Source organism: Ursus americanus, chromosome 2, assembly GCF_024610735.1.
Source record: "Ursus americanus isolate L20-20 chromosome 2, mUrsAme1.1.p, whole genome shotgun sequence".
NCBI classification, from domain to species: Eukaryota; Metazoa; Chordata; class Mammalia; order Carnivora; family Ursidae; genus Ursus; species Ursus americanus.
In genome coordinates this window covers 737813-757108 of record NC_142128.1, presented here as the reverse complement: position 1 = coordinate 757108, position 19296 = coordinate 737813, and the positions used below count along the sequence as shown (strand labels likewise).

The following is a 19296-nucleotide window of genomic DNA, read 5'->3' as shown; positions in this document are numbered from 1 at the left end:
AGAGGGGCGTGGCCTGGCGGGCGGGGCCCGGGCGTCAGGGGCGGGGCCCGGGCGTCAGGGGCGGGGCCCGGACGTCAGGGGCGGGGCCTGCCGCCCGGGGCCGCTCGCCGCTCGACGTGCTCCGCGCTCTGGCGCGGTCCGCTCGGCGCTCGGCCCGCTGCCCTGCGTACGGCGCACGTCTTACTCCTGGGCTCGCCAACATGTCGACGGCCATGAATTTTGGGTCCAAAAGCTTCCAGCCGCGGCCCCCGGACAAGGGCAGCTTCCCGCTGGATCACTTCGGTGAGCGGCGTGCGGCCGCCGGGCTCCCGCGCCGGGCCTCGGGTCCCGAGTGTCCGGTGGCGCCGCACGGCCCCGCGGTGCAGGTGGGGAAACGGAGGCCGGCCGCGGTCCGGCGCCGGCGGGGGCGGGACGGGGCCGGAGCCCCGCGGGAAGCCCCGGCGCGGAGCGGCTGGCGGGAGCGGGGCTTGTGGCGGACCCGCCGCGTCCGGGCCTGCAGCTGGTCGCCGGGGCTGCGCGCGCGCCTGAAACGCAGTGCTGGGCGCCGCAGGTCTGTGGCCGGAGTCGGGTCGGGGTGAGGCTCGGTGGAAGGCAGGGCTCCGAGAGTGGACTTAGTGTTGTCGTCAGCCGCGTTTTCCTGTGGGATGTTCCAGACGCGCCGCGAAGGTGAACTGCCCCACGTGAGCTCCGCTGCGGCCCGTGCTCGCCTCCCGGCGCGGTGTCCGGCGCGCTCGTGCGGGAAGCGAGCTCTGAAAGCAGCGGTGCTGCTAGTCCGGCCGCTGTGCGGGCATGTCCTGTTCTCGCTTTAAGAGGAAGTGCTGTTTTCCTTCTCCTTCAGGTGAATGTAAAAGCTTCAAAGAGAAATTCATGAAGTGTCTCCGCGACAACAAATTCGAAAACGCTTTGTGCAGAAAGGAATCAAAAGCCTATTTAGAATGCAGAATGGAGAGGCAAGTACCTGCTAACATCTGTGACTTCTCGAACCTTCCTCGGCTCCCCTGGCATCTCCCCTGACATCGTGTCTTTCCCCAAGAGCTCGTGGCAACGTGGCTCATTGAGGCTTGTGCCTTTCACAGCTGTAGGATTGCTTGTCCCCCTGGAATGGAGGCCAGATTAAATGGTACTAGAAGTTGTGTAGCAGTCACGGGGACCTTTCCGTGAGTGACAGCGTGTCATACATGACCGCATTCCTCAGAGTATTTTCCTTCCAAATTTGGGAGCTGCTGCCCTGTCATTAAAGTTTCAGAACCGTACATCATGAAAATGCTGACTGAGCCAAAAGATGTGAAAGTTGTGGGTACACGGTTTCTTTCTTTCACATTCTCAGACCGTAAAAATGTTTTGTTCCACCTAGACTCAGCTGTGCTTGAAATGTGACAGCGGAGACAATAGGCCATTTCAGAAATGATGAAAGACGAGGGATTTGTTCTGTCTTGACCAGAATTTACCAGAGCGCACTTTTAAATAAAACAAACATTTCTAACTATGATCTGTTGAGGTTTCACGTAAGAACTGTTCTAGTCCTTAATGGGGAAAAATTATAATTATACAGTAGGGGTGGGAACTTTTATTTTTGCTTTTTGACCCCTTCATTAGCTCATTAAGGAATCCAGTCTTCAGACGGCTTTGTCTGAAGACAGGTTGACATAAACCAATCCAGTTGGAGCCCCGTTTCCATTTTCCCATAACAAACTCAGACATTTCCCTCAGGGCAAAATCCCTTGTGTTTCTCAGGCCCGCAGGTGTGTTGAGGGCAGTCTGTGGACATGTGGGACCTTGGGGATGGGCCCTTTTGGGAGTGGGGCCCTCACGTGAGGCCCTTGCTCTGTCTCTAGAGTCGTTGAGGCTCACAGGAGCTTAGATTTGACAGCAGGCCCCCCTGAGTCCAGCTCTCACCATCTTTGAGTAGCACATGGCTGGGATCCACGTGTTTAAATTACTGTCTTTTAAATTAACACATCTTTTAAAAACGGGAACTAAGTGAATTTCTTCTTGGCGGTGCCACACTTTGGAGACAGTGTGAGGTTGGTCTCTGTCAGGGTGTGAGGGTGTGAGCAGGTCACCCGCCCCTCTGAACCTCGGATTAATCATCCCTGTGCCGGCCAGAGCAGCCAACACTCACAGGTAGCTGTTCCTGCTGGGAGTTGTTCTGGAGTTGGGCTGCCTGGGTCCTCACAGAGGCTCCTGGCTTGCCTGGTGAGGGACCAGCAGAAGGGACCTGTCTCTTCTCCCCATTTGACCATGGGAGTGAGCTGCCTGCTGTCCGTGTGGCCACCCCTTGCTCAGCACAGCTGGTGGACACTGGCCTCCCCTGAGGCCTGCTGAGGTCGGTGGGGACCGAGGGATGCAGCTGGCCACTCGGTGGGTTCCGTTATTTCAAGTGGCTTCACTGGCTGGTCAGGCGATGTTAAGATAAATGTGAGGGGTGCATGTGTGTTTCTGACTTGGTCAGTGATTTTGATTGTAGGCTTTTAGATGGTTTTTAATGAAAATCCACGACCACCCGGATTCAGTATCAAAATTTTGCACGTTTGCTTCTCCTGCTTTTTACAGACCTCTTTTTTTCCCTTTCCCTTTTGTGCTGAAATCCCAGACGTGACTTACTCGTGCGTGCCTCTGAATGCATCTTTGTGAAAAACTGAACCACAGCAAGTTTTTAAGGCCGACCAGTTCGTGAGGCCCCGGGCCGTTGTAGCCAGATGTGGAAGTCCGTGTGCTGTTGTAGCCGTGGGCCACATTTTCTCACGGGAAGAGCCGTTAAGTTTGGGATTACATTGTTGGCAGAGAAAACAGGAAATACACATATGATCTGTGATCTCAAGGCTCTGTAATCATCTCACTTTGATTCCCGTGCCACGGGATGGGCATCGGGGGCTGTGCGGCCACATCCCGGAGTGTGGGTTGGTGTGAAGGCCAGGCCTCCCGGAAATTTTGTTGCCCTAAATCGTGCACTTAATGCTGGCTCAGTCCCTAAAGAACTGGACTGGAAATGGGATGTTTTCTTTGGTTTCTTCCCTTGCGCTAAAGGGAGGCATTGAAATCATCCTTTTGGCTTTAGAACTTGCTAAATGTTACATTTGTTGTTTTTTAGGACCTTGCCAAGGAGCTGGATTTTATGAAGATTTACAGATTTGTAGAAAGGATATCTTGAACCATGTCTATTAGGCTTCTAGTTTTTTCCTCCTTTTCCCTTCTTTGTGTCGCCGAACACACAGGTCCTTCCCATGGTGATGGCGTGTGGGGAGGAGCAGCGCTCGCCGGTGCGCCTCTAGCCCAGCTTACCTGTGGCGGGATGTCTGACACGGGTGTTCCGGGGCTCAGGGCATGGGCGGGCTGCGTTCCTTCTCCAGGGTCTGGGGCGGCCTTGCTTCCTGCTGTTTCCAGCTTCTGGAGATGCCCGTGCTGCGTGGCTCATGGCCCTCCGCCCTCTCGAAGCTGGTGATGGTGTGTCTCTTTGACCCTTCCTGTCTTCCCGTCTGTCTCTGATTCTAAGGATTCTTGTGATGAGGTTGAGTCATCCTGGTTAACGTCCCCTTCAGAATCAGCCAGTTAGCAAGTGTATTTCCACCTGTAGCCCGAATTCCCCTCTGCCGTGGAGGGTGACACTCAGGGCTCCAGCAATGAGGGTGTCATCTGGGGACCATTGTTCTGCTGACCAGTGTGGTCTGAGAGAGGCCAGTTTTAAGAACTGTTGGCCAGATGTCCTCTTTTGCCAAGATGTGGTAAAAATGTATCATTGTTTTCCGCATTTGGGTTTAAGGAGTGGCTCTTGTGTTCCATGCCATAGAACTTAATATGCTTCTAGGTTAAATTGTACTGACTGAGATTTGCAATTCTGGGGACATTTTCCTGAGGGATAAGTGACAGCCCTTGTGAAGTTCGGATAGAGCTCATCTCCCTGCGAGGCTTTGTGTTTCTGCAGAAGTGAGGCCCGCTCCTGCTGGACCCCCGCGAACCTGCAGAAGGCCGGTGGTCTGAGCAGGTGCCTGGGACGTCCTGCGGTGCCCTGCATGCTGGCTGAACTCTGGGCTGCCTGTGCTGGCCCGCCGGGCTCGTGGGGGGTGCACGGGCTAAGTGGTGGGAGCTGGGACACGGTGTGTGAAGTGATGGCAGCCCGTGTGCCGGCTGAGCCCAGTGGTTCCTGCGGGGATGCTGTGCTTCCCCTGGCAAGCGGGACAGACAGAGCGGCCTCTGAGAGTTGGGTCGACCCACCCCCACAAAACAAAACAGAATGAAACCCAGGCCTCCCTTTCCCTGGAGCGTGGATGGCAGGAGGCCAGACGGGGAAGGCTCTGGAGCTCAGCGGGTGCTCCGTGCGGGGCATCCCCATCCTCGTGGCCCTGACTTACATGGACGCGGTGGGAGGCTGGCACATGGCTGGTCATAGGGAGGGAGTGGAAGCGGGACATAGCCGTTGGCCAGCTGTGGGATCGTGTGGGGCCTGGGGCAGGAGTGAGAGGACGTGGAGCCCGTGTACCGCGTGTCCGAGTGCTCCTGAGTTACGAGTCAAACTAACAAATGCGTGACCGTGAACAGCACAGGCGAACTGCATGGGTCTACTTACATGCAGACTTTTTTCGATAAACACAGTGCAGGACGATAAATGTGTTTCTTCCTTATGAGTTTCTTAATAACACTTTCTTTCTTTGGCTTACGTTTATTAGGATACACTTACGTTATAGCTAAGGCCTGCGGTCAGCGGTAGGCTGTTGGTCCTTAAGCTTTTGGGGAGTGAGGAGTTAGAGATGGGTCCTCCCTGCACGGGTGCTTGGTGTCCCTGACCCCCGCGTTGTTCGGGGTCAGTTGTACCAGGTGAAGGCTGTCCTGTCCACACCTCGTCCAGGGCGTTTCCACAGGGACCTGGAGGCCAGGGGTCCGCTCCAGACTAGGTCCTCGGGGAGCCTCACTGTGGTCTGCTGCTTCCTTCGGGTCCTGGCTGTGCCTTGCGTGGGGGGAGCGTTGCGCACCGGCCTCCAGCGGCCGTCCCTCCTGGGTCCAGAGGTGCCAGCACGAGCCAGGAGAAGGAGGGTGCAGAGCGGCCCTTGGGGGCCCAGATGCAGCGGTGGCCCTGGCTGTGGGCAGCCCCAGGACACTGTTGGGCGGGATGGGAGTGAATGCACAGGCCCCACGCAGACGGCGCTCTTCGTTTTCCTCTCTTTTTGTAGGCAGCTGATGGCACAGGAACCACTGGAAAAACTGGGATTTGGAGATTTGATCGATGGAAAACCAGAGGCTAAAACTAACTCTTGATGGAAAGAAGACCGCTGGCTGCCCGGTCTTCTGGGATGGAGCGCGTTGTGCGACCTCATCAACTAACGGCTTACGGTTAGGTGCTGTGACGTAGAGGCTTCTGGAACACCCTCCTTGACAGAAACAGCTTGTCCTAATGGTTCCCAGGTTATTTTGAAAAATTATTGTTGCTTTTAGATCTCGTTTCTCCCCGAGAGTGTTAGGTTTTTTTTGCATCGCGTGTGGCAGAGTTCCTAGGGAGTCCCGTGGTGGGCGGGAGGTAGGAGCGTGGAGTCACACCTGCTTGGCGAGGGGACACGCGGCCTGGGTGACATGGTGACTCCATAGTGCTGTACTGTGCATAGCTTCCCGGTGCTGGCGTGCTGAGTCCTCTCGGCTTTGGCCTCCCACAGAGACACAGATACTGGCAGAAACCATTCCTGGACAAAACGGTTCCCTTGTCGTGCCTCTGTGTACGGTTCATTTCCTGTGTTTTTAAAACAAAGTAGAGAGTATGAGCTTGGAAAGGAGAGATCGTCTGGCTTTTGACGTATTTGACTTAGTGATATTTTCCTGGTAATGCTTGAGCACCAAGTACCTTTTAACCAAAGGCTCATTTTCTGACCTGTGCAGACTGTTTAGAAAACTAGCTTAATTACAACAACGTGTTCATTGTAACCGAGAGACGGGGTGTCAGGACGCCTGTAGTGTGCCTCCCACACGTGGTCTTCCAGGGTCTCCCTCTGGAAGAGTACCCACGCTGACACGCGTCAGCCAGGGCCCCCAGCGCTGACGTCCGTCCGGGCCGCCACCAGAACTGCCTGCAGTCATTTAAACCTCACACGTACCCAAACGCTGGCCAGGATTTCTGGGTGGCTTCGATGTGTGGCCAGGGTTCTGACCCACGCACGGACTGCCCCGTGTGTGTGGGTCTGGGCCCAGACAGCTGGCTTTGGTCCCAGTGTGGCTAGTGGAAGACAGTGGACACATCCCCACTCGTTCAGTGCCCCTGGAGGGGACAGCCAGCCATGACCCAGGTCTAGGTTCCTGAAAGTTGCCACTGCCCACTCCTCGGCCGTGGGTGGTAGAGGCGTGTCCGTGTCCAGTTGTCTGCCTTCAGGTCCCTCTGTTTTCAGTCCTTCCGTGGTGGATGCCTCATGGCCTAGACCCTCCCTGAAGTTCGTGCCTCCTGCGGCCGGTGCCATTTCCACGGTGCTGACTCTGCCCCGTTCGCCACGTGCGTGCTTTAGCACCTCCCGTCCGCTGTTGGTCACGGCTCGGTGTGTGTGTCCGTCTTACCCTGTCGTTGTGTTACAGACTTTTTTCATGTTACCGTCCAGCTGATGGAGTGTCTTGACTTTTATCACCAAACCAAACTGAGCCATGATACTACTTCGTGTTTGCTAACTGTCCAGAACTGCACGTGCACAAGGTCGTTTCTGAGGCATCGTTTGTAATTCACGACACTGAAGTGACCCAGGTGCCCACGCGTGCGAGCCTCAGGGAAGTGTGGCTCGCGTGGGGCAGAGCGCGGGGTTGTGAACCGACACGGGCTCATCTCCCAGCACAGGCGCACTGTACGTGAGGCAGACTCTAGAAGCATCTGTGGTAGCGTCAACGAGGAAGACAGCAAACGAAGTGTGTGCACATTCGTGCTAACACGAAGTTGAGGGAGGACAACGCCGACGCGGAGGAGGACGGCTGCCAGCGTGTGGGGAGCTCTGACTCTGAGCCAAAGTCCTGTTCCCTGTGCTCAAAGTGACGCACGGTGGGGGTGGGGCACAGCGCGCCCCGCAGCTGTGGAAAGCAGCAGTCGGCCGGGCTGGGGACGAGAAGACAGGTCTGTCCTCTGGCCAGCTCTGAAAGTGAGTGTCCTAGGACCGGAGAGCTGGAGCACGGAGAGCCCTGTTGTGTCCCAGTTACAGTGGCCGGACAGAGAGACGGACGTCGGTGTGTGCGTGCATCCGCGCGCACCTGCCAGCTCTGAGCACCCAGGGGCCTGGAGCCGCGACACCCGTGGCAGGGGCACACCCGCGCCCCATCTTAGCTGGAGCGCCGCCCCCAACGGCTGGAACCAGGCTCCTGAAGGAAGGGCTGGCTGGCGTCCTGGCCAGAGCGGGAAATCCAGCCTGAGGCTGGACCGTTTTGTGTCAGAAAGTACAGAACGGAAATAGGATGGGGGCTTGTAGGAAGAACACAGGCCCCCCAGGGAGCCACGTCTGGGCCAGTTTGAGCAACAGAATGTTGTATTGGGTTATGGTCTTCAGAATCAGCGACTCTGCACGGGTCCGCGCTGACATAAGTCACTAATGTGATCGACCTGTGAGGGGAGGGACAGCTCCTGGTGGTGGTCTGTCCTGCGCAGACGCGGCAAGGGTAGGGGGGACAGCAGTCACAGCCCAGCGGCAAGGGGTGCAGATGAGAACCGGCTGGGGCCTGGGGTCGGGCCGAGTGTGATGTGAAACCTGTGTTTGCCTGGTCTGGGGACCTCCACTCAGGCCGCAGTAGAGACGTCAGTGTGGTCATGCTTGGTGACCTGCCCACGGCTAGTGTCCCCCTCTGACGCCCTCCCGGGCTGCGCTCACCTCACTGCAGGGAGCAGACTCCACAGTGCACACAGTCTGCAGAGTGAGGACCGGCAAGACTGGTGCTCTTCACAGGCCTCACCGTCCTGAGAGACAAAACTGCAGAGGGGCCTGGGGAGACCCGACAGACTGCCACGTGGGCCCCGGGCCGGGAAGGACAGTGGTGGGCAGCCACCAGGGCTGGTTACCAGGACGCTTGGATTCCTGCTCTGTGATTGCAGACGGTGTCATTTGGGGAAGCTGGGTATATGAACTCTGTCCTATTTTTGTAAATTTATGGAACTCTAAAATTATTTCAAAAGGAAAAAAGTATTTGCATTAAACTGTGTGGTTGAACTCTCTGCGTGTGGTTGAATAAATTCTCGTTCTGAGGTGCCTCCAGCGGATTTCGAGGCGGGTGACGTGATAAACGGTTTCGGCGAGTCGGGGCGGAGGCGTGGAGGAGAGGTGCGGAAGCAGCCCCATCGCGCGGACAGCTGAGGTCTGTACAGAGGGGCAGCAGCTTCCCGACACGGCCTTTGCTTTTCCGGATCTGAGTTGCCAGCCGCACGGTGCGTAGGGTGCAGACGTCCTGTCCATGCCAGAGTGCCTGGTCCTCCAGCCTTGCTCACGTAAAGCGCCCACACACTTGTCGCAGGATGCCAACAGCGCTATTTGAAGGCGCCCAAAGACAACTTCCAGAACGTTTTCCAAGTGTTCTCACGCGGGAGATAGGTCAGGGAAACTCGGCCGCTGCGGTCAGGCCTGGGCCCACAGCCGCCTTCCCTGAGATGAGCCCCTCAGTCTGCCTCCCTCCGGCCCCAGGGGTGGGCCGCACCAGATGTGCCACGGCCTCAGCCACACAGGCGCGTCCGGGGCGCTCGGGGTGCAGCGCTAGGGTTCCCGCCGCCCAGCTGTCCCACCATCAAGAGCAAGACAGACTCTCCCTCCAGGAAGCGTCCTGAAGTCACCACAGACCCAGTGGCGTAGACAATACAGATTTATGATCTTATGTCATAAGTAGGCCCACAGGGCTGCGTTTCTGCCGGGGCTCTGGCCAGAGTCTGTTTCCTTGTCTTTCCAGCTTCTAGAGGCTGTCATGTTCCTTGGCCCGGGGCCCGTCCTCCATGACAGCGTCCTCTCTGTCCTGATCTGTCCCTCCCGTCTTCTCCCTGACTGACACTCCTACCTGCTTATCAGGACCCTCCTGATGACACTGCCTACCAGATAATCCAGGGTCACCGGCCAGCCCAAGATGCTTAACCCGATCACCCCCGGAACGTCAGATTCACAGGGTCTGGCCAGGGACCAGGACGTGGACCCCGCCGACCGCACCTCCCCACACCATGAAGAACCCTAGCAGTGATGAGAGGGGGACACGGAAGCGTGGGGCCGGGATGGGCCTCGGGTCCGAGCTGCTGGATGGTGAGTCGCTCGCGCGTGCCTGTGCCCAGAGACGTGCTGTCACACGGCTGTGGGCTTTGCCTTGTTATCTGCAGCAGCCCACTCGGGATCGAATTTTCTCAGGGCTGAGTTTAAAGCCCATATTTTTCTGAAATCTCTGGCACTTGCTCTGCAGCTGCTTGTCGCTGGCGGACGAGAGGGAGTGGGCACGTACTTGATAAACAGGATCGGGTCAGAGCCAGCCACTGCATGTGTGACAGGACCCCGCTCCTGTCAGGCGTTCGTCTCTCTAGACGGTTCCTGACTTGACGTACACGTGAGAGGTGTCGGGGATCCCGTGCAGCGAACGTTCACGGTACGCATCCGCATGACAGAGTCATCGGGACGTATGTGGCTTCCTTCCACGTATTTCTCTTTATGATGCATTTTTAACAAGCGGGTATCATTTTTATAGAAACAAATCGTTACTTTGAGAACCCATGGTGTTTGGTTATTTTATATCACCCATAAATTACGTGCCCGTGGTTGTAATTTTATACTGTCCAGCCTGGTTTATTTTTCCTGGTAAAACACCAGTTTTTTGTCTGGGTGCAGTTCTGCAAAGCACGTAGGCGGCCGGGGGCGGGCCTGGTGCTGCTCATGGCGGCTTTATGGGCTCTCTGGGGGAGGGGTGAGGCGGTCTGCTCAGGTCTCCCCTTTGGAGGCCGGGACCCTCGGGCCTCCCCGAACGAGGGCTGCTTTCTGTCTGTGCTGCTCGCTTCACACCGGTCCTTACTGGGAAAGGATGAGCTCTCTGTATCTGTCATTCTAGCCACCTGGCGTTTGGATTCAGTTTTTCAGTGAGATGATTTATGGGCAAGAAAGCAGAGATTTTATTATTGCAAGACACCTTGAGGAACTTTCTATGGGGCCAGAGAAGCGACTTAGCCGTAGTGAGTAAAATTACCAGCCTCCAGCCTTCTGCAGGAATGGGATCAGCTTCACAGCAGCCTGAGCACACAGCTTCGCAGAGGGAAGGGGCGCCTCCTGGGAAGAGGGGTCCAGGCCTGGGGGCAGGTGCCGGTCGGTCTGACTGGGCTCCATTACGGCCCTGCTGCTGGTGGCCTAGAAGGGGTCATCCGCCAGCGTACTTCCATCGGGACACGCCACGTGGCTGCACCTGCCGTGCTCCCCAGGGCATCCAAGGCGTTCGGAAGCCTGAGACCGCTGTTGTGTATAGGGTTTGCTGGGCACTCAGGAAGGCGGGAGCCTGGGTGGCTTCTGCTTTGTGTTTAAAATGCGCCTCTGCTGGCCCAGCTGGTGAGCAGGTCAGGGAGTGTTCAAGGTCGAGGCAGGGCTGGTCCTTCCTGAGGCTGGACCTACGGGAGGGACCCAGAGCTGGGAAGGCAGACAGGGCGGTCACTGCCCCACAGGCCTGCAGACCTGCAAGTGGGTCTAGTTTGTGTCTGTGCCCCCTGAGAGCCATGACAACGTCACCAGAGCTGCAGCCCTCAGGACTCTCGTCTCCCTCCCCATCGAGGACCCTCCAGCGTCTCGTCTCCAGTGGGCCCTTTCTTCCTGGAACAGGGCTGTTCTCCCTGGGCCTGCTAAACGACCTTCCCTGTGCCCTGCAGCCCTCTCCCTGTGTGCCGTGCCCCATGCCCTCTCCTGCGCCTACGGGGGAGGAGGGGGTGGCTCTGCATCCTGACGTGGGGGGTCGTGGGCCTGAGGGAAACCTCCAGGCACCAGAGGGTGGGCACAGAGCTCAGAGGCCGAGCAGGTCATGCGCAGTGGCTGGCCGGCCGTCAGGCCTGGCGTAGAACCCAGCGGCAGCTCCATCTGTAGCGCGGCTGGCCTGGACAAACGCGGGGCCTAGGCCACACCAGGCTTCTGTGCCCCTGGAGGGACTGGAGTGCGTGTCTGTGGTGTCTAGCCGTGCCAGCCTGGCCTCCCGCCCCTGGCTTTGCCTGACCGCCACTGGGGCTGCCAGTCCCCAGGGCGCCCTGGCGGAGGGAGCGTGCCCAGCCACTTCTCAGGAGCCCCGCTGTCGCAGCTCAGGCCCTTACGTGCTTGCTTGCTTCGTGTGCACCCTTCCCTCCTCCTCCCGCTGGACACCCCTCATTCTTCCAGGTCAGGCCTGCGTCCCCTCGGAGGGCAGCAGCTGGGGAGGGGCGGGAGGCGCCCAGCGACGTCGGCGCAGCTGGTGTGGACGCGGCCCGAGGGTGCTGAAGCGGCAGAGCGGAGGGCGCCTGTGACGAGCGGGAGAAGGAGGTCTCCGAAACAAGTGCTCTTGTCTGCTTGGCGTCTGTTTAAGAGACTTGACTTATTTGAGAGCGAGCGAGCAGGGGGAGGGGCGGAGGGAGAAGCAGACTCCCCGCTGAACAGGGACTCGATCCCACGGAGATCACACCTGAGCTGAAGACAGATGCTTCACTGACTGAGCCACCCAGGCGCCTGGTTTTTGGTGTTTCTGTTTTTGTTTTTGTTTTTTCAGATTTTTTATTGGGATATAATTCACATGCCATAAATTCACTTTTGAAAGAGTACAGTTCACACAGTTGTGCAAACATCTCTCGTTGGATTTTTTTAAGTAAGGTCTACCCCCAACGTGGGGCCTGAACTCATGACCCTGAGATCCAGAGTCTCACGCTCCACCGACCGAGCCGGCCAGGTGCCCCCTCGTCTGCTTGGTTTCTTACCATTCTCCCTTTTTTTCCCTGAACTCAGAAGGAAGCCAACAGAATCTCTGGGAAGCTGTGGGTTTACTGCTGAGCCCTGGAGGGGGAGGGGCTGCAGGGGTGAGAGTGGGAGAGCGCCTTGTTCGTGAGCCTGCCCTCCAACTCCGGGCTGTCTCGGGGTTTGGGCCAGCCTCTTGCCCTCAGTCCAGTGAAATCCCAGAGCATTTTGGCCGTTTCAAAGCCTGTGCACACATTCCACACCGTCCTCGCTTGGGAGCGGGGTGGACCTCTGTCCCCTCCCCTGAAGCCGGGGATGGAGACTGCCAAGCTCTGAGGAAGCCCAAGTGAGTCCCCGTGGGGACTGCACGCAGAGAGGTCGGGGACAGGAAAAGGAACCCGTGCCTGTGGCCCTCCCTCACTGTAGCTGCAGCCGGACTCCTGGCTCCTGGGCTCGTAGAGCCTGGACGTGTCTTGGCTGCAGCGTGTGCTGGACGGTGGGCCAGAACAGGCCAGGGTCACTCAAGGAGGTAGGAGAGGAAGTTAGTTGGGCACACGAGGAGCGTGAGGCAGGGGACATGCTTGCAGAGTTGACCCCAGCACCCTAACAGCTGTGTTCCAGCAGGGGGGGTTCCCTGGCCGTGACATGGGGCAAGAGCTTCCAGGCCAGGACTTTGCCACGTTACCGTTTTAGTTTTTAGCAGCTGCCCCCCTGAACAGCAGAGGAGAGCCCTGCGCTGCCTGGGGGACACCCAGCTTCTCTGCACTTCAAGGGGAAACGGTTCTCTTGGCCCCTAGGGGTGGAACGAGGCCCAGGGATGGAAGCTTGGGGCTGCAGGTGCGGGATCCAGGAGGCTCGTGGTGGGCAGGCGGTGTTGGAAGGACAGCGGGTCCTGGATGGGTGTGGCGGCTGAGCTGGGGACACCCCCAGGGGAGCATCTCTCGTCCAGGCGTGTTCTGGAGCTGAGGGACAGACCCTTGTGAAGGTGCTGGCCTGGTTACCACTTTGGGGCTTTTAGGGTTGGTCTGTGGGGTCCAGCGGCTATGCCCCCTTTATTACAAAAGCTCAGTAATTTGGGGCAGGGGTGGGGGCCAACCGCTCCGAGGAAACCAGCTCTCCCTTCTTCCCATTGAGCTGCAGGGTCAGTGGCGCCTTGGGGACAGAGTGTGGTGGCATGGTGGCCCCTGCTGGACAGTGGCGGCACCGCAGTGCCTGAAGAGGGTGCCCTCGCGGGGACAGTGTGTGCCCTGTTCCCCAGGAACTACAGATAGGCCCAGATCTTTCTGATCGGACGGCCAGGCTGGGGGCTCAGGGGTCAGAGAGAAGGGGAGCCTCGGCTGCCACCACCGCCCCTGTGCCCACACCCTGTCCATGTCAGGGCAGCACAGAGCAGTGCCTGCTGTGGGCCTGGCACCACAGCGGCGTCAGTGACAGGTGGCAAGGGGTTCACCGCCTGCACCCACGAACTGCCTAGGGGTAGAGGCTGCAAGGGGTAGAAGTGGGATCTGGGGGCAGCAGGAGCCCCACCCAGAGAAGAGCCCACTGGAGACAAGAGGGTCACTATGAATGAGGGGCCTCCCAGCCCCTGGGACTGAGTGCTTGGAAGTGGGTGTCTGCCCAGGGCCATGGGGTCCTGAGGTATGCAGCCCTGTGGCCCCTGCTCCTCCAGGCTTCCCTCTCTGTCTCCCCCACCACTATGCCAGGTAGCCCTTGCTGGGGTACAGGCCACCTGGAACTTAGCTTCGAACTACAGCATTGTACGGCTCTCGTTTTCATACCTCTGGGATTGGCTGCCCCACCTGAGGCTACTCACTTGCGTGGGCATGGCTGGGACCTGAGCTGAGAGGTCTCTGGCAGCTGGGGCATCCCTGTCTGTCTGGGCTCTCTTCACGTGGTCTCTGTGGTGCGGTGGCTGGGGGCCAGGCTTTGTACCTGGCAGCTCAGGCTCCCAAGGAGGGACAGAGAGACCGGGATAGAAAGCAACACAGAGTGTGCACCGAGTGGAAGTTACACCCTTTCAGGATCCAGCCCCAGAAGTCCGTGTGCCGTCTTGCAACCACCCTTCGCTGGTTGGAGCAATCACAGCCCCACTGAGGTTTTTTTAAAAGATTTTATTTATCTTAGAGAGGAAGGGAGGGAGGGAGAGAGAGTGCGAGTGTCTGAGAGCGAAGCAGAGGGAGAGGGAGGGGGAAGGAATCTCAAGCAGACTGCGTGCTGAGCATGGAGCCTGACACAGCGTTGATCTTACAACCCTGAGGGCATGACCTAGCCAAAACCAGCATGGGAGGCTCACCTGACTGAGCCACCCAGGTGCCCCAACCCCCACTGAGATTTAAGGTGAGAACATAGATCCCACATCTCAGTGGGATTATAAATGATCCTGTAGGAGGGAAGACATGGACGGATGATGGAAAGATGGATAGATGTTGGCTGAATGGATGGGTGGATGGATAGAGGATAGATGGGTGGATAAATAGATGATGGATGGATGGATAGATGGGTAGATGATGGGTGAGTAGATAGATGGATGAATGGGTGGATAGATGGGTAGACGAGTAGATGATAGGAGATGGATAGATGATGGATGGATTGGTTATGGGTAGATGGGTGGATGGATGGATAAGTAGATAGATGATGGATGGGTGGGTAGATGGATGGATGATAATGATGGTGGATAGGTGGATGAATGGATGGGTGGATAGATGATAGCTGGGTAGATGCATGGATGGATGGATTATAGGTGCTGGTTGGATAGAGGGTAGATGGATGAATAAAGGATGGATGGATGGATGGATGGATGATAAATAGATAATGGATAGATTGATGTTGGAGAGGTGGATGGTAGATGATGGATGGTGATGAATGGATAATGTATGGAGAGGTGAATGGATGGGTGGATGGGATGGGTGGATGCATGGATAGTAGATGAATGGACACATAGTGGGTTGGTGAATGGATAGATAGATGATGGATAGATGATAGATGGATAGGTGGGTGGATGGATGGATGGATGGATGGATGGATGGATGGATGTTAGGCAGAGGGACCTTCCCTGAGAAATACAAGCCCTGTCTCAGATGTCTGGTCCCGTTGCACCTGTCTGAGGCTTGTCATGATGTATTGGTTCATAGACCCTGTTCCCAGCAGCTGGGCTCCGAGGCAGTCAGCTCTGTTTGCAGTGTGTGGCACCTGATCAACTGTGAAGTGCTTTCACACCTTCCTCCCTGGGCCTCCTGAGGCTGCACAGCTTCTTGACCACGTTGTTTGGGGTGTGGGGGTCCCTTCTGCTCAACCCTGTCCTTAGGCCTATGATCTGCTCCTGGAGAGAAGCCTGTGAGATGTGTGACCCCGTGCCTCTTGCCTCAGTCTCCCCATTCTCTACAGGGTGTGACCTTAGCCTTGTGTGGGGCTGCTGAGGGGTGGAAGGCGGGACCCCTTCATTCAGCGGTGCTCAGCACAGGGGCCATGACGTCAGACATGAGAAACAGAGAGCCACTCCGTTCTCGCTGGAACACGAGGGAAAACCCCTTCACGTCTGAGGACCCCTATAAATAGGACTCACGTAAGTGGAATCATACAATGTGTCCTTCTGTGACTGGTTTATTTCACTGAGTGTCATGTTTTCTTTTAAGTATTTACTATCCATCCATCTGTCCACCTGTCTGTCTAGAGAGGACGCACGAGCTGGGAGACGGGCAGAGGGAACGGGAGAGAGAGCATCCCAAGCAGGCTCCACGCTCGGCAAGGAGCCCATGCGGGGCCCGATCCCACAACCCCAAGGCCGTAGCCCGAGCTGAAACCCGGGGTCAGGTGCTTAGCCGACGGAGCCTCCCAGGCGCCCTCAACATCCTGTTCTCAGGGTTCACGCGGGCCGTGGCGTATGTTGGTGCTTCGCTCGTCTGTGGCTCAGGGACACTGTGTGGGCGGACCACAGTGCTCCCTGACCACGGACGGTGCCGCGCGTCTCTTCACGGGCACACTGGCCGTTGCAGTCTTCCTTAGAGAAATGTCTGCTCAGAGCCTTTTCTTGTTGCTTAATTGGGCCACTTGCCTTTTTATTGTTGACTTGTAAAGGTTCTTTCTAAGCGGATTTTTGGAATTTTTTGCCTCGATTTGCATGTGAACTTAAGATCCGCTGCTCGGTGTCATTGCTGGGAGGGGACAGGGACAGGGACAGGGAGAGAGAGCAAGCCCCAGTGTCTTCTCGCGGGTCTCGCCCTTCTCCCCACACCACGTACAGGAATGGCTGCAAGTGGCAAACAGCCCCAGAGGACCTTAGCCGCTGAGCCCACCCCGGCCCTGGGAGGGGGGCTGCCTGGAGAGGCCTCGGGCGCAGCGGGCCGCACGCCTTTGCCAGCCCTCGGGCGGAGAGCCTTCCACACCTGCCCTCCTCCCACTGCCAGATGCCGTTGCTCTTTGGAAAACCAAGCAAAGCATGTTTTCAGACGCTCCAAAACCGACTAAGCAAACCTTAGCACCCCCACCTCCACATGGTCTGCGGGGCTCCCCTGGAGACCCCCAGCTTCCGAGGGGGTTTCTGGGCTAGCACCACTCCCAGACAGGGATGTGGAGAGCATCCGGGGGCTGCGATCCGCTCCCCCGGCCTTGCAGGCCTGTAATTACCACGCTCTGGCCTCTGGCTTTAGGGTGGGAGGGGCACCCTGCATTTCATCCCCCCTCCTGCAAAGCTCCAAGTCCCTCGAGCCGCTCGGATCATCTTTCTTTTGGTTTTTCTGTGTTTCTCTGGGTGAGAAAACCGATGAGCCTTTCTCCCGGGGGCGGGGCCACATGCCGGTGGCAGTGGCTGCGGGAGATGAGTTGGGCAAGGCTGGCTTCAAAACGGGAACTGGCCTGGGCCACACCAGGAAGCTGTTCCTCGTGGTCAGGCATGTGGCTGTGTGCATTCAGTGGCCTTCCTGCAGCCTGCACCCTTGGGGGGCTGGCTCTCTGGGCATCGTGCTCACGTCCCTGGGCCTCCCCATCCTGTCCTCCTGGGGGCTTTCCCCATAGCTGGCACTCGGGCCCACAGTGGAAGCAGGGGTTCCCTGGTGTGGAGCAGGCCCACGGAGGAGGGAGGGCAGAGGCACAGGGATGTGGCCGCCCTGCCTGGTGAGGAACAGAGGTGGGTGTGAGGCCCCAGGAGGGTTCCAGGCCCGGTCCTGGTTCCTGGTCTGCTCACACCTCGCCCAGCGCCACTCTGGGAGCTGCTGGTTACTCAGCCTATGAGTTACAACGTGCTGTATCCACAGGGGGGCTTGCGTCTGGGGTCTGCCCCCCACCACCGTGCTGGGGTCGGGGCTGATGCAGCAGACACCAGGTGGGTGCTGGCAGGGTGTGGCCGCCCTTCTGCTGGGTGCCTGGGGGTCCCTGTCCTCCCCGACCAGATGGCCAGCTCCTGCAAACCGTGGAGGGCTCTGCACGGAGCAGGTGCTCAGTGAACACCGTCGAAGGGCCGAGGCCGCCACCTGGTCCTAGAGAAGGAAGGGCCCGGCGGCCCAGAAAGACGGTGCCATGTCAACCAAAGACTACAAGCATTCGCCCAATCCTCTGTGCCTGGGGCTGGGGTAGACCAGGGGTGGCTGGAATTGGCCTTCACGCTGGCCACCTCCCCTGTCCCGGGTGGGAGTGCCAATCCCACCTGCTTTACAGAATTTACTCCAGAATCTGGAGACGACAGGTGTCCCCGCAGAAAAAGGGCTAGCAGACACAGGCGGTTGGTGGCCAGCACCCCTCAGGGCTCCTGGTGTCCAAGGAGCCACCTCTGTGGGGATGGGGGACGCCGGGCCCCATGCTGCTTCCTTGTCTGAGCTGTCCTCTTCACCTGCCATCTGCTCTGCAGCTTCCCCGCTGTCCTGCCTCACTCACCCCTTCCCTGAGAGCCCCCTCCTGCCTTCTGCACAGCCCCCTGTGCCCAGGTCACCTGGGCCCCTCTCCGAGCTCAGCCCCTCCTGGGTGGCCTGCCAGCTGCAGCCTCCCCGAGCTCCGACGGCCCCAGTCCCTGTCTCCAGCCCTCTGCCTCTGTGCCCACCGTCCCCAAGTGGACTCCTCCCTGATCTTCCGTGGTATTTGGTGGTGCCACCATCCCCAGTGCCTCCTGTGGGCCACAAAGCCCCGAGTCCACCCTCTCCCCGTGTGTGCACCCCCCACCCCCAGATGAGCACAGCCGTCTCCCCTGGGTCGTCGTCCTCAGGCCTACCCTTCCCACACACCCTCCCGTGGACCCCCAAGGGCAGACATACAGTCACTCTCCTTACTACCCACACCCTCAGGACAGGGGCCAGCCCCACAGGGCTGTGTCAGGACCCTGGGGTCTGGCCTTGAGACCCTCCAGCACTACCCCAAAGCCCCAGGCCCCTGTGCTCATCGGCCCGAGATGCCGTCCTGTAGTTGGCTCAGACTCACCCTGGGAAGCCCTGTCGACCCCTCCCTGTCCTCCCCTGTACTGGGTGGCCTCCCCTCTCCCTCCCAGCTAACACAGGGGCCGCCAGCCAGGCTGGGACACACAGACACCCTGTGTAGTGTGTCCAGCTCCCCCTGGCCCTCCTCGAGGCCTGCCCTTCCTCATCAGCCTCTGGAGGGAGTACAAAGTGGTGAGACCATGAGGGGGTCCCACTAGAAGGCATGACCCCGGGACGGGCCGCAGGCCAGGCTTGTAGCTGGGGAGCTGGGAGCCCCAAGGAGGCTGTGCGGAGGGGAATCCTGGTTTGGGTTTTGTTGTTGTTGTTGTTGTTTTGGCTTCAAGGGGAAGCAAATGTGCCCATACTGGGGCCTGGGGTCTCTAAGGCTGGTGGACCCCCAGCCCCCTCACTCTTCTCTCACCCCGAGTCAGATTGATCCAGACAGCCTGGACCCTCCCCACTGTTGGCAGGAGGCAGGGGGAGCGAAGAGAGGCCAGGGGTCCCCTGAGGAGTGGGCAGCCGTGGGAGCCCAGGTACCCGCCGGCCAGCTGTTTGCTGACTCTGTTGTAGGAGAGGCTGAGAAGAGCTACGTCCAACTGTTACTTTGTTCGTGAGGCTTAGAGCTACTGACGTTTGCTCCCTCCCAGATGGAGGGCAGGCTCCCCCTGGAGGCACGGGGTGGGGGGGCTGCTCCAGGCCGCACCCCGAGCCCCCTGTGGTTCCTCGCTGTGGACACGTTCCTGCCCTCCTCCATCACACGGTGGCGTTCTCCCTGCAAATCCCCCTTTTATAAAGACACGGTTGTGGAGCAGGGCCCACCCTCATGACTTCGACTTGACTTGCTCATTTGCAAAGACCCCATCCCCAGATAAAGCCACGTTCACCTTCACAGGTACAGGGGTTGGGAGGCAATTCAGCCCCCAGCATAAGCCAGCAAACACAATGGCACACTGTGGAGACACTCTTGCAGCCCTGGGTGGGGAGCGCCGCCCTCCGGGACCCTTCATTTCAGGGTCACCACCTCCGCCAGGCACCTTTGGGGCCCT

The 19296-nt window shown here is 58.5% G+C and overlaps 1 protein-coding gene across 1 annotated transcript; it reads left to right on the top strand.

The window, feature by feature from the left end:
• Positions 1-135: 135 nt before the first annotated feature.
• Positions 136-8155, top strand: COX19 (cytochrome c oxidase assembly factor COX19). The gene is made up of 3 exons (XM_087866689.1): positions 136-282; positions 839-954; positions 5170-8155. Exons 1-3 carry the CDS (start codon positions 201-203, stop codon positions 5248-5250), a joined length of 279 nt encoding a protein of 92 aa, XP_087722815.1. The 5' UTR covers positions 136-200; the 3' UTR covers positions 5251-8155.
• Positions 8156-19296: the final 11141 nt, after the last annotated feature.